Source organism: Erinaceus europaeus, chromosome 5 (assembly GCF_950295315.1).
Source record: "Erinaceus europaeus chromosome 5, mEriEur2.1, whole genome shotgun sequence".
In the NCBI taxonomy this organism is placed as follows: domain Eukaryota; kingdom Metazoa; phylum Chordata; class Mammalia; order Eulipotyphla; family Erinaceidae; genus Erinaceus; species Erinaceus europaeus.
In genome coordinates, this window is record NC_080166.1 from 120,017,061 (window position 1) to 120,032,199 (window position 15,139).

Here is a 15,139-nt window from a genome sequence, read left to right on the forward strand (position 1 = left end):
CTGCCAGGCTTTAGACACACTTATTTTTCACTTAAGCTGGTGACCTCTCTCGTCCTCTCTTCTCCAGACACTACCCGAAGGGCCAGAGCCTGTGCCTGGGCTCTGATTATAGTCGAAATTCTCCAACTTCAGAGAGAAGGCCAGTCACTTGGAAGGCTTGTAGAATGACAGCTTACTGATTAAGATTACAAGATTGAGTCCATGAAATTTTGAGTGAAAATCTAGGAAGTTTTGGGCTGAGACCTGGCTCATTTGGACAGTACACTGCTTTGCCGTGTGCACAACCCAGATTCAAACCCAGTCCTCACTGAGTTGAAGAAAGCTCTGGTGCTGTGCCTCTGTCTCTATGTAAGAAAAAGAAAAGTTTCTGCACCTGTGAGGTGGCACAGTGAGTAAGTAGGGTGCTGGATTTGGAAGCATGAAGTCCTGAGTTCAATCCCCAGCATCCCATGTGCCAGGGTGATGCGCTCATACTCTTCCTCCCCTCCCCCCCCCCACTCTTTTCTGTTAGTGAAAAGAATCTTTTGTTTAATCTCTAAGCTCTGCTATCTCATGTGGTCCTAGGACTATATTTTTGAGAACAGCTGCTCCACTATTTCTATTAAAAAAAAAAAAACAATTCAGAACTCTGATTTGCAAGGCTGGTACCTGTCTGTCCTTTTCCTTTTTTTAATTTTTTTTTCTTTATGATTAGATTGAGAAATTGAGAGGGGGAGGAAGATATATAAACAGGGAGACATCTGCAGTCCTGCTTCACTGCTCATGAAGCTTTCCCCTGCAGGTGGGGACCAGGGGCTTGAACCTGGGTCCTTGCACACTGTAATGCGTGCATTTAACCAGGTATGCCACTGCCTAGTCCCGGTCTGTCCTTTTCCTACGATCCCTATGTCACTTCCCATCCATCTGGAGAGTGAGCCTAACTCAACAGGATGAACACTTGAAAACCAGACATTTCTTCTCCTGCAACTTGCCTAACACCTTTTTCTCATACCCGGCCCCCCCCCCCCCTTGATACCTTTTACATTCCTGTCTTTTTGCATAGGAACGCCTGTCAAAGTCTTCCTTCCCAAGAAAAATTCCTGAAAACCATGCATCTTCGAATATGTTCCAATTCAGATCACTCTTCCGCAGGCTTCCAGAGCCAGTTAGGACATGCCGGGTATCCTGGTGGGCTTACTGAGCAGTGCGCTGCTCTCAGAACAACACTATGTTGGGAGCGTTTTCTCCACATTTAGAAACCAGGTTCTAGGGAATGATTTATGGGCTAAGTGTTATCTGGAGGGGGTGAGGGGGTGACCCTGTGGGCACTTGGGTTAAAGATGTTTTGTTTCCATGTACTTCTGCTCAAGGCCCCCTTGCCCTTTTCTAGACCCGACTTCCTCTGAAATGGATGGCTCCCGAATCCATCTTTGACAAAATCTACAGCACCAAGAGTGATGTATGGTCTTATGGAGTTCTGCTGTGGGAGATCTTCTCCTTGGGTAAGTCTCAAACAGGGAAGAGAGCAAGTAGCCAGGACCAAAAGTCTATACCCACTATATGAGTGTTTAACACCTAAAAGGTCAGCAAACCCCCTTTGAGGCTTGGGGTCCAGGGGCCAGGGAGACAGCTTTGCATTAAGCTCTGGAGGCATCCCCAGCTCTGTCGTATTCCAGAGTCATGCAGTACCTCAGTCTCATTAAAATAAAATTTAGTATGCATTATTTTTTAATGAGAAATAGGGAGAGAACCAGAATAGGAGTTTGGCACATGTATTACCAGGGATCAAACTCAGGACCTTGTTCTTGAGAGCCCAATACTTTTATCTACAGCATCCTTTCCCAGGCCACAATATATATATATATGACTTACTGGGCAGACAGAGCAATCAAGTGGGTTGGGAAGGGGGAAATGAGAAAGACATATGCAGTCCTCCTTCACCACTTGTGAAGCTTTTCCCCTGCAGGTAGAGACCAGTGATTTGAACCTGGGTCCTTGTATGTGCACCCTACCACTCAGCTCCGAACACACACACACACACACACACTCTTTCTTCCTCCTTTCCTTCTTTCATTTGTTTTTTTTAATCAAGCAGCTTGGAAGGTGGAACAGTAGCTAGAATGTTGAGCTCTGAAGCATGAGGTCCCAAATTCGATCACTGGCATCTTGTGATGTCTTATTCCTTCTTTCTTGTGATGTCTTATTCTTTCTCTAATGGATCTTTTTAATGGATCTAATGGATCTTTTTAAAAAAGATCTAATGAATCTTTTTAAAAAAAAAATCAAGTCCCAGGTTCGGGTAGAATTCAGATGAGAAATAGTACATCAAGTGCTTGTGCTGTATAGACCGATACTAACTTGGAACACTTAGGGTTGTCACTCTGACTACTCCTTTTCTAAACTTTTCCCCCCAACTCCTAAAGAAAAAAAAAAAAAACAGATTTCTGATACACTTTCTTCCTCCCTCCCTGCCCCCTCAGAACTTCCCTGGAAGCACACCCCCACCCACATTAGAAACAGGAAACCTCTCCAGCACCCTGACACCAGCAGTGCCTTCTTCACTGGCCTCTGCAGGGTGGACAACGGGAGCTCTGGTCACATTCATTCACTCCCAGTGCAGGGAGGTTGCACCTGCTGGCAGACATGCTGGCCTCTCCAGGCTCCCGAGCGCAGGGTCTAGCCAAGAGCCTTTTATACGTTGCCAAGAACTTGCTTTTCAGAGCAAAAAGAAGTCATCCAGTAACATCCCTGGCTTCCTGTAATGTGCAAAAATCATTCCCCTGCTTTCGATGACAGGCACCTGTGGCTTCCAGCCTTTGAAAGAAGCTTGGCAGCCATGGAGGCCCCTCAGTGACACGGTGCCAGCACTGTACACTTCCCAGCTGCTTCCGACCAGCTCTGGAAAGTGCAGACCACTGCTGACAAACTAGGGAAGCCAGCAGGTTGGGAAGCCTTGCTCAACCATACCCCCAAGTCAAGAATTTCCCTTAGAGGAAAGGTTGGCTATGTCTATCCTGCCAATTACACTGGCTAAAGTCAAGCTCACAGCCCTCTGGTGATCTCTGATTAAGAGACCCCAGCTCATGAGTAACCCCTTACCCCGCCATTCAGCCTAATCCTAGAGCTCACGGCCCCTTTTCTTTGGACCCATCTCAGGACTTGCTGAGCTGCTCTGTAGGCTGTGCACTGAGAGCCATTCCAGTTGCTAAGAATGCATACCAGATACATCTTTTTCTCAAAATCTATTTTTTATACAAGAGAGACAGACACCAACCAAAGCATTGCTTTGTTCTGGCATATAGTGGTGCTGAGGACTGAACCTGGGACCTGGGGCTGGGTGGTGGTGTACCTGGTTGAGCACACATATTACAGTGCGCAAGGACACAGGTTCAAGTCCCCGGTCCCCACCTGCAGGGGGAAAGCTTTGCAAGTGGTGGAGCAGTATTGCAGGTGTCTCTCTCCCTCTGTTACCCTCTTCCCTCTTGATTTCTGGTTGTACCTATCCAATAAATAAAGGTAAGACAAAAAGAAAAAAGAAATGAAAGAAAGAAAAGGAAAGAAAGAGAGAAAGAAAGAAAGAAAAGAGAAAGAATCTGGGACCTCTAGTGCCTCAGGAAAATCCAGAACATCACCCAGGGAGATGTGATCCTGGGGATGAAACCTGGGACCTCATACCCCTAAGTCTGGAGTTTTAGCCACTATTCCACCTCCCTGGCCACTAACATGTTAAACAGACAAGACAGCCATGAACCCAAAGCCTTGACGTGCGGTGCTTTCCTGTGACCCCACAGGTGGCTCTCCTTACCCAGGAGTGCAGATGGACGAGGACTTCTGCAGCCGCCTGAGAGAAGGCATGAGGATGCGTGCCCCTGAGTACGCCACCCCGGAAATGTGAGCCCTGACTTCTTCCCTCCCTGACTCCCCCATCACTGTGCCCTTCAAGCCAGCTTGGAGCAGGGGTGCTTTGGGCGTGCAGATCCAGTGCTGGGCTGCGAGGCCCCTCCCTTTCCTCATGAGTGCTCTGGAGACCCCTGTGGGGATTTTCCCACTGGCCTCCGTGATCCCAGAAGTCCACACTTCCTCTCTCCACCAAACCCTGGGGCCAACAACGGAAGTTAGAAGATCAACTTCCAGGTTTGAATCCAGGCAAAACAAGCAGCCCACCCAGAACTGGCTGTGAAGCCTGATCCCCACTCACAGGACTGTAGACCCTGACCTCTCCAGGGCTCCAAGTCCCACCTGCTGACCCACCTCCCTCTCTCCATGCTGGGGGCTTGCGAAAGGCTGTCTTAGAAGGCAGGGAGGAGGTGTAGATGAGGAAGGGGAGGGGGCTTCCTGAAGCACAAACCACACTTTACCTGTGGGCAGTAAGATGACTTCTGGCTCACTTACGGTCTGGTGGTTCTAGGCCTGCAGAGAGCTGAGCAGGAGTGTGAGGACACTGGCAGCTCTGGGGAGCTGCTGAGGACAGGGGCCTCCCCAGGCAAGGAGCCCCACTTTTCCTGAACTGGCTGTCTGCCCGCCCTCCACCCCCAGACAGTGGGGTCCTGTCAGAAGGGGTGGCCTTTAGGAAGGAGTCGGAGGAAAGAAAATAATCATGAGCTGTTGTCTCTTTCCATCAGCTAGAGGGGAGGCTGGGTCAGATCCAGGAGGACATGGAGCTCAGGGGCCTGGCAAGGTGGATGGGGAGGAGTCTGAGTGCAGAACGTTGCACTCCTGATTGAGCACACATCAATGCACAAAGACCCAGGTTCAAGTCCCCAGTCCCCACCTGCAGGGGAAAAGCTTCATGAGTGGTGAAGCAGGGCTGCAGGTGTCTCTTGTCTCTCTCCTCTGTCACCCTCTTCCCTCTTGATTTCTGCCAGCTCTATCCAATCAATAAAGGCAATAATAATAATAATAACAACAGAGAAGGTAGCACGGGGTGTGAAGGTATTCCTGTGCTGGCGGGGCATGTCTTGCACAGCGTCCTTCACTAGCCAAGAGCAGGGAGCAGGCCTTGTCCTGCTTCCCAGAGCTGGGTCATCCCCCAGGATGCCATCTAGGCCTGGGAATATAGAGAGTAAAGAACTTACTTCCTTCTGCTCTGAGAAATGGGACAAGTGTCAGGAGATCCAGTCTTAGGGGCAATCACTCCTTTGTGCTGGGCAGTTTTCTAAGTGTGCCCCTGCCACACAGTCTTGCTTAAAAGTTCCTGGTAGCTTGGAGCAGGCAGGTACTGACACTCCTGTTTAAAGAGCACTGTAAGTAAAAAGTGGCTTGTCCCCTGTGGGCTAAGGAGCATAGGAGGCCTGCCCACTGAGGTCATGAGGTCTCAGGCAGTTCGATTAAAAGTGCCCCATAGGGGCCGGGTGTGGCGCACCTGGTTGAGCGCATGTATTACAATGCGCAAGTACCGGGGTTCGAGCCCATGGTCCCCACCTGCAGGGTGAAAGTTTTATGAGTGGTGAAGCAGGGCTGCAGGTGTCTCTCTCTCTCTCTCCTCTATCACCCCCTTCCTTTTGATTTCTGGCTGTCTCTATCCAATAAAAATAAAAAAATTTTCTTTAAAGTGCCCCATAAGCAGACCCCTCAGAACTATTTCTCTAACGTGTCCATCCACAATATCTCCTTCCACATATCCCATAATCTGAGAGTATCACAAACAGTTACTAACCGTGATAACTGCAGCTATTGCACAGCATGAGCATTAGTGATTTCAGGCTTCCTACGTGCTGGGCACTGTCATAGCATATGCCTCACGCCGTGCGTTAACTTACTTCGCGCTCAGCGTTGCTCAGAAAGTCGGTCAAGAGCATCCTCAGCTCACAGTAGGTTATATTCTAGTAAAGCCACTGCAAGTTGAAAATGTTGCAAATCAGAAACACCACTGCAAGTTGAAAATGCTGCAAGTCAGAAACGCATTTATTTTTCCAACAATGCCAAACCTTGATGCTTAATATATTCACCTCCATAAAACATACTTAGAGAGGGCAGGGTGAATAGCATAATGGTTATGCAAACAGACTCTCATGCCTGAGGCTCCATAGTCCCAGGTTCAATACCCTACACCACAAGCCAGAGCTGAGCAGTGCTCTGGTGTAAAAAAAAAAAACAAAAAAACGGAGCAAAAATACTAGCCTATGTTTGGGCAAAATCATCTAACATAAATCCTATTTTATAATATGCTGAATCTCTTATATAATTTCTTGAATACCCCATTGAAAGTGGAGAAATAAAAGCCCTAGTTCCAAATTTGAAAAGAGTAGGGCCAGGCGGTGGCACACCTAGTTAAGTGCTCACATTAGAGTGCACAAGGACCCAGGTTCAAGTCCCTTGGGCACCATCTGCAAGGAGAAAGCTTCACGAGTGTTGAGGCAGGGCTGCAGGTGTCTCTCTCCTTCTCTATCTTTCCCTCTCTCAATTTCTCTGTCTCTATCTAATAATAAATTAAAAACTAAAAGGGGAAAGTATATATATATTGGATGTATGCTGCTTACTCACTCAACACTGAGAAACAGCACATGCACCTACAGTTCAGGGCCATGTACACTTACTACTAGCTTCATTCCTGAGTTAAGCAAACTCAGTTGGAGTCCAGACTACAGCATAGTGCTTCATGCCACCAGGGGATCTTCCTAATTCCAGTTCAGATCCAAAGTAACACTAGCGGCATAAAAATCTCAAACAAAATCACCTCCCTTACACTTTTTCAAGGTTCTACACAAACCTCCCCATGGAATAATCTATCCAAATAGGATGGTTCATCAGGTCTTGGTTTTTTTTTGTTGTTGTTTGAAACTGAAAAGGCAACTTTGTAAAAGGTTTCCTTAAAAGCCAGAATTGAGGGCTGACAAGATATCTTACTACCTAGATAGTGTACCTGCTTTGTCATGCACACAACCCAGGTTCAAGCCTTGTCCCCACCCCATTTGGAGACGCTTCAGTGCTGTGGTGTCTTTTGTGCTCTCTCTTCCTTTATCTCACCTCAAGATAAAGCAGAGAAGCCTCAGCAGTGGGGGTGGGGGAGGGAGGAGGGAGAGCCAGCATTCAAATCTTCATTGCAAGCCCCTGCAAGCTAATGGGGGTGGTTTACTCCTTGTGTAAGGAGTAAAGCACAAGGGAAGAGAATATTTACCTCAGAACTGGGACTCTTATCACCTGAATTTGGTCAATGGTTTGCACTCAAGAGCCTAGGTGAGAGCTTAGAAAGGAAGCTCTTCCCAGAGGGCCCTCATCCCTGTTGTGTTTCAAAAAGGGGTGTTGGATTGGGTGCATCTGGAGTCTCTATTAAAGCTGTTTACTCTAATATTAAAAAGTGTTTGAACACTGAGTCGTTGGTCCCAGGCCCAGAGCCTGTTTAATCAGATGTTTTTTAATCAGGGGAGAGGCAAGGAATGTTTTTTTCTTCTGCTTTGTTGTTTGCTGAGGTGTTATGCATTGAATTTTAGGCAAGAGAAGTAGGATTCAGAAATCAGAAACCAGGAAACAAAAGTGAAAAACAGCAAGTAGCTGTAGGTGGTCCCCTGGCCAGTTTCAGCAGAGCCAGCCAGCAGAGCCCTGCTCCAGGCTGCAGCCTAGCCCACAGCCGCCCACAGCTCCTGTCCCTGCAGGCTCCATCTGTCAGAAAGCAAAGCCAGCACTACCGCTAGCAAAGCTTCCTGCTGAAGGCAGAGCTTGCAGAGGGTTATCTCATGACCTTACAGAGGAGCCCCTCCCCCCTTTGCCCCGTCCCCCACATGCCTGGGTATAAAGGATTCTGCCCTTGGTTAAGATCAGAGCCTGAGGACACACACCTAGACCACTTTGCCTGCCTGCTATTGTTTTCATGGAATGGTCTTATTTGCTGATAGGGCTTTGGCCAACATTAAAAGACAATGGATAAGTTAGTCCCATGAGGTCATCATCGGCTGGGTATTATCTGGTGTGGAGAGGTCGCCTCAGAGAAATTGCTTTCAGATTGCTATGTAAGGACTAGCCATAGTCTTCCAAGCAACTACTTTTCTTTGTTTGGGTTTGTCTATTTAACTGGCTTATGGCCATCATGGAATAGACTTTTTTACCAGCTTCCCAGAAACTTAAGATTCCTGATTTACATGTTGCATGTCAACTTTGCCTATAGTTTCACTTATTTTATCTTCCTTCTGAGAGTCATTAACCTTCTGTTCCTTCTGTCTTTGCAGCCACCTCATACTTGGAAACAATGTAGGAATTCTCTGAAGAGTTTCTTAGAGCTCCTGTGTACCTTTTAAGGTGTAGTGTATATATCTAAGAGGTAGCAGAGGAAGTGATCAAAATGCTAAGGAAGGAGGGCCAGGCAATAGTGCAGCGGGTTAAGTGCACATGGTGTGAAGTGCAAGGACCGGCATAAGGATCCCGGTTCGAGCCCCTGGCTCAATTTGATGTTTAACTTTATGATATGTGAATTTCACCTCAATTTTTTTTTCATTGCCATTCCAACTCAAATCTTTTTGAGGTAGGAGGAGAGAGCTCGAAAAGGGGAAAGATATCACAGTAGTGAGGCTTTTTCCAGGGCAATGAAGGTCAGGCTTGAAGCTGGGTCATGTCTGTGACAAAGTCCATCATGCTAGGGAAGCTACCTCACCATCCCTAAAAATACATATATAAATTATATTTATTTATTGGATAGACAGAGCTAGAAGTCAAGAGGGAAGGGGATGACAGAGAGGGAGAAAGAGAGACACCTGCAGCCCTGCTTCACCACTTGCAAAGCTTTCCCCCTGCAGGTGAGGACCAGGGGCTTGAACCTAGGCATCCTTGCACATTGTAACTTGTGCGTTTAACCAGGTGTGCCACCACCTGGTCCCAATAATTTTATTTTTAACTTATAGTAAAATGAAGTGTCTTTCTCTTTGCCTCCTCGATTTCTCTGTCCTATCCAACAACAGCAATGTCAACAATAACAGTAACAGGGCAACAAAATGGGAAAAATGGCCTCCAGGAGCAGTGAATTTGTAGTGCAGGCACTGAACCCCAGCAATAACCTTGGAGGCAAAAAAAAAAAAAAAAAAAAAAAAAAAAAAGCTAAGGAAGTAGAAGTGGCAGTGCCACTGAATTAGCCACTTTAAGGTTTTTTTTTTTTTGTCATTACCATTCCAACTAGAATCTTTCTGAGGTAGGAAGAGCGAGCTAGAGAGAGAGGGAACAAGATCACAGTGGTGGCTCAGGCTCGAAGCTGGGTCATGTCTGTGACAGAGCAGGTCATTATCTAGGGAAGCTACCTCACCATCCCTAAAAATAATTATCTTTTTAACTTATGGTAAAACAAAAGAGGCACAGATTAGACGAGTGCTGGGTTTCCCAGCATTACAAATGCACCAAGTCCCTAAATGATGTCTTTTCACTTAAAATTGTGGTTTCTAGGAAATCTATCCACTATGTCAAGGGGAGACTGTCAAGTCTGCAGCATGACTGAGAGTCTGTGGAAAGAGCTGCGCTCTCTCTTCCCAGACACCCATCTGACTTCCTTCAGCAGACATTCACTGAGTGCTTGTACTCCAGGCCTTGGGCTTGGTAAGGGGTGTGACCCTCTAGTGACTACGGCTGGGTGCTGACCCACTTCCAGATGCCCAGCCTATGCAGACTTGGATCCGACGTGGCTGCAGTTCTCTCTCACCTGGATGTCTTCTGAGAGAAGAGATTACATACACACACAGAGCCCAGAGACACCTCCAGCCCCTGCATACCGGACCCACAGCACAGCCCCCTCACTGCTTTCATTCACATTGACAAGCGCAGGGCGATCACAGAGCAACAGCCCCAGGACATGTAAACCACAGGATACATGTGACTTTTCTAACACTGAGATAAATGTCCTGGGCTCCAGAAGCTCAGCCTTGCTTTTTGACTTGAATGGGGAGAGGTCAGTTTGTAATAGCTGTTATGAAATTCTAGAGTGAGGAGATGGGGAAGGGAGGCCAACCACGTGGAAGGCACTCCTCACATGATGTGGAATTCAACACATCATGTGGTAAATGGAAGTGACAGGGGTCATGTGCACACAGCCTTGGACAGTGGTGCTCAGTCATGGACCTGAGAAGTAGGGATGCTACATGCTCTTAAAGAAACCCCAGTCATTCTTCACACAGCCCAAGACTGAAACATGTCACATTCTTGATATTGTGCATATACATTTTTTTCTCCTGGAAGGGCACTATTCTGTTTCTTTTTATTTATTTATTTTTATTGATGGATTATTGGAAAGAAATTGAGAAGGAAGGAGGAGATAGACAGGGAAATAGAAAGACACCTGCAGCCCTGCTTCACCACTCGTCAAGTTTTCCCACTGCAGGTGAGGACCAGGTGTTTAACCAGGTGCGCCACCGCCTAGCCCCCACTGTTGTTTTTGTACTAAGCTTTGCGACAAACTGCAAAAGTGAACAGCGCTCCTTCCTTGCCAAATAGCCTTCCACTCTCTAGAGGTTTCAAGCACTCAAAGAAATAGACTGTGAGGGCTGGTCCTTAGTCTGTCTTTGCAGACACATTTTCCTACTGCCAGTAGGACCTGGCCCAACAACCTTTTCTGGACATTGCTACTTAGCCAGATCTATGAGGAGGAGGGAAACATCCCTCCTTACAAAAAGCACCCTCTTGAATGGGGACACAGAACTCTGGTGGTGGGAATGGTGTGGAATTATATCCCTGTCATCTCATAATTTTGTAAACCATTATATCATTAACAAAATTTTTAAGAAAAAAACCACTGGCCAGAATAAAAACATATGTTACATTTACATTAACTATAAATATTACTCTATACATATACATAATATATAACCGTTTAGTGATGGTTCCCTAACCAACATACACTGAGACTTCAGCGCTGCTTGGATTCTTCAGTCCATTTATACTACGTTAAAAAATATTTGTGGAGAAAAAGGAGCTTTATGCATGAAAGTTAGAATTGGGAAGGTACCACAAAATCCATGCAATTTCTAAAAATGTATGGATTTGTAATTTTATTAGTTAACGGAAATTTTCATAACTTGATTTCAACTTAGGAGATCTAGCGAGTGAATTCTAGTTTTGTAAGGAATACAGGACTCACAGTCAAGGTTCGGTTTTCTGATTGCCTGTTTTGTTACAAGTTAAGGAAAATTAAATCAGTAAGAAAAAACAAAAGCACCCTCTTTCTACGTCTGATCGCACCGATCACCTGGCGGACATCAACGTGAGGTGACACCTACTGCTCACCACCCTGACCGCTTTCTCCCAACAGCTACCAGACCATGCTGGATTGCTGGCGCAAAGATCCAAAAGAAAGGCCACGATTTGCGGAGCTTGTGGAAAAACTAGGTGATCTGCTTCAGGCAAATGTCCAGCAGGTAAAGCTAAATTCACCTAGAATACCAAAAGGCTAGAGGCTTTTTTAATGCAAGTCAAAGGGGTGTTTACTGATGCTTAATGGCTACTACTAAAACAGATCAGAAACAAAAAACTATGTATAATTATCCTCAAACCCAGCCAAAATTGTTGGGAAGGACTTAGTTGAAGCTCATATATTGTTTCATAAAGGTTGAAGCAGTAATGTGTATAGTAAGAACTCTTTGCTACTTTAGGACGGGAAGGACTACATCCCACTGAATGCCATACTGACAGGAAATAGTGGATTTACATACTCAACCCCTACTTTCTCTGACGATTTCTTCAAGGAAGATATTCCAACGTCAAAGTTTAATCCTGGGAGTTCTGATGATGTCAGGTAAGTTTTCTTTTACCCAACGTTCACTTATTATAATAATAGTAAGAGCACTGCTTATCTCTGTCTTATGTGGTGCCAGAGATTGAACCTGAGACCTTAGATCCTCAGGCATGAAAATCTTTTATGTAACAATTATATTCTCTCGTTCTCTCTCCCTCTCTCTCTGGCCTTTCCCCCAGTTTTGTTTCCTACTCTTTTTTAAAAAAGAGTTTTATATTATTTTTGAGAGAGATGCAGAGAGAAAGAAATATCAGAGCACTGCACAACTCTGGCTTATGGTGGTACGGGGGATTGAACCTGGGACTTCGAATCCTCAGGAATGAGAGTCTCTTTGTATAGCCATTATGCTTTCTACCCCTGCCCTTGTTTCCTACTCTTATTAGTGACTGAATAATGATTTATAAGATTCCACAGCTGCACCTACCACCAAAGTTTTGCAATCTTTCTCTACCCTCAACACACACACACACACAAACACAACCACTATACTTCTCACAAGTCTTAGAGACAATTTGGTAACTTTTAAACTTATTTTTTTTCAAGGTCATGTGTTTCAATCCTTTTAAAATGATTTTCTTATGGAGGTCAGGTGGTAGTGCAATGGGTTACGCGCACATGGTGCCAAGTGCAAGGACCAGTGCAGGTATCCTGGTTCAAGGCCCCGGGTTCTCCACCTGCAGTTGTGTGTGGGGGGTATAGCTTCACAAGCGGGGAAGCAGGTCTGCAAGTCTCTCTCTCTCTCCGTCTTCCCCTCCTCTCTCAATTTCTCTCTGTCCTATCTAACAGCAGCAATAGCAATAACAAGGGCAACAAAAATGGGGGAAATTTTTTATTTATTGGAGAGAGACAGTCAGAAATCAAGAGTAATGGGGAGACAGAAGGACAACAGCAGCCCTGCTTTACCTCTCTCAAACTTGCCCCTTGCAGGTTGGGACTAGGGGTCTTGCACCCACCCCTTTGCACACTGCAACATGTGTATTCAACCAGGTGCAACTACCTGGCCCCTATTTCAATTTTTTTTTTTGGCCTCTAGGGTATCGCTGGGGCTCGGTGCCTGCACTAGAAACCCACTGCTTCCACTCCTGGAGTCCATTTTCCCCATTTTCTTGCCCTTGTTGTTGCCATTGCTGCTGTTGTTGGACAGGACAGAGAAACGGAGAGAGGAGGGAAAGACAAGAGAGGGGGCGAGAAAGACAGACACCTGCAGACCTGCTTCACCGCCTGTGAAGCGACTCCCCCGCAGGTGGGGAGCTGGGGGCTCGCATCAGGATCTTCACATCCGTCCTTGCGTTTCACACTGTAAGTGCTTAACCTGGCGCACTACCACCCGTCTCCCCCCACCCCTTTTTCAACCAGGGCACTGTTCAGCTCTGGCTTATGATGGTGTGGTGGATTAAACCTGGGACTTTGGAGCCTCAGGCACGAGTTTCTTTGCATAAACATTATGCTGTCTCCCCTGCCCCCCATTTCAATTCTCTATATGCCACATATGAGAACTCATCCAGTAAACTTTCACTCCTTCCTTCACTAAGCATAATCGCCTCCAGTATCATCCATTTTGTCTAGAAGGACACTATATATATATATTTTTTTTTGCTATGACTATTCCATTGAATATATGTCCCATAACTTTCTTATCCAGTCATCTGCTGATGGGCATTTAGGTTGTCTCCATTTCTTGACAACTGTGAATAAAGCAGCTAACAACATAGGGATTCATATGTCCCTTTGAACTAGTGCTTTTCTGTCCCTTCCAACTTTCTACTGTAAAGATTTTTAAACTAGGGGGGCAGGTGGTGGTGCACCTGGTTGGGCGCACATGTTATAATGCACAAGGTCCCAGGTTCAAGCCCCTGGTCCCCACTGGCAGGGGAAAGCTTCACAAGTGGTGAAGCAGGTCTCTCTCTCTCTCTCTCTCTCTCTCTCCCTATCATGCCCTTCCCTCTCGATTTCTGGCTGTCTCTATCCAATAAATAAGTTTTAAAAATTAAAAGATTTTTTAACTATTAAAGAAAAAGTGCAGCTTCCAAACTGTTAACATTTTGCCATACTTTATTCTGTATGTATTTTTCTTTTCGCAGGACCATTTTAAAAAAGACCTTAAAGCACTGTTAATAGTTCATCCTCACTTTAGTGTCAATGGATGGCAGGAAATATTGCTGTATCTTGCAAGGACAGTCTCCTGTTCTGACACATCAGAATTATTCAAATTGCCCAGGGCTGCACGGTGACCCACTCAGTAGAGTGCACACATTACCATGTCAAGGACAGGGGCTCAAGTCTCAGCCCCCACCTGCCAGGGAAGGAGCTTAACTAGCATTAGAGCACTGCTGCAGCTCTCTCGCGCCTTCGGTTTAAAAAAGAAAAAAACGGAGTTGGGTGGTAGCACAGCAGGTTAAGCGCACATGGCGCAAAGCACTAGGACCAGTGTAAATATCCTGGTTCAAGCCCCCAGCTCCCCACCTGCAAGGGAGTCGCTTCACAGGTGGTGAAGCAGGTCTGCAGGTGTCTGTCTCTCCCCTGTCTTCCCCTCCTCTCTCCATTTCTCTGTCCTACCCAACAACAGCAGCAGCAATAATTACAACAATAAACAACAAGGGCAACAAAAGGGAATAAATAGATTTTAAAAAAAAGCCACCAGGAACAGTGCAGACACCTAACCCCAGGAAAAACCCTGACAGTTTATTTTTTAATCCATATTTACATTATGGAAGTAAGGTCAATATCTATTATAGTAGTTTTAAAAGACTTATTCAGTTGAGAATAGCATGTTGTATTTTCTTTCATTTCTTTAGTTATTCTAGAGTAATCCCACACCTCTTTTTTAAAGATACTGACATTTTTTCATGAAATCTTACATCAAGCTAAACAAGACACCCCTCCCCCACACACACCTTAATAACCTCTCTCATTATTAGAGGAATCTGGAAAGGGAGTTGGGTGGAAGTCAGAACTTCAGTGCCAGAGACAACACGTCACATAGTAAAGGCTAGATTGTGTCTCACGTGCCAGTAGTGGTTCCACAGGTATCACAGATATTCAGTCCTCATGACTACCACATTCATGCTAGTTACACATTGTTACACACCGGTGCCGATTACTACATGTATATAACATGTATTCCTGGCCATAGGCTGCATAGACACTCCTTGCAGTCTGGCACTTAATAGGCTGTTTACATATAACAACTCCTTTCATGCTCAAAACAATCATGTAGTAGACATTACTGACATAAATGGGCAGTAAGGCTCTGTGGAGGGAGCAGGTTGTGGTACCCCTGGTTGAGCACATATTATAGTGCACCAGGACCCAGGTTCAAGCCCGATTCCCACCTGCAGGGAGGAAACCGTGAGCAGTAAAGATGTGCTTCTGGTCTGTCTCTGTGCGTGTGTGTTCCCCTTTCAATTTCTGTGTCTATCCAAAGTAAGTAAATACATATTTTTAAAAGGCTCTGTGGAG

The 15,139-nt window shown here is 45.8% G+C and overlaps 1 protein-coding gene across 1 annotated transcript in view; it reads left to right on the forward strand.

Moving 5' to 3' along the window:
* The window catches only part of FLT1 (fms related receptor tyrosine kinase 1), a 186,610-nt gene that overhangs the window by 162,331 nt on the left and 9,140 nt on the right, over positions 1-15,139 (forward strand). The window contains exons 24-27 of the mRNA XM_007522390.3: positions 1,370-1,481; positions 3,771-3,870; positions 11,198-11,303; positions 11,538-11,680. Of these exons, the coding sequence (XP_007522452.2) occupies positions 1,370-1,481; positions 3,771-3,870; positions 11,198-11,303; positions 11,538-11,680 (461 nt within the window). The remainder of the gene's footprint in view (positions 1-1,369; positions 1,482-3,770; positions 3,871-11,197; positions 11,304-11,537; positions 11,681-15,139) is intronic.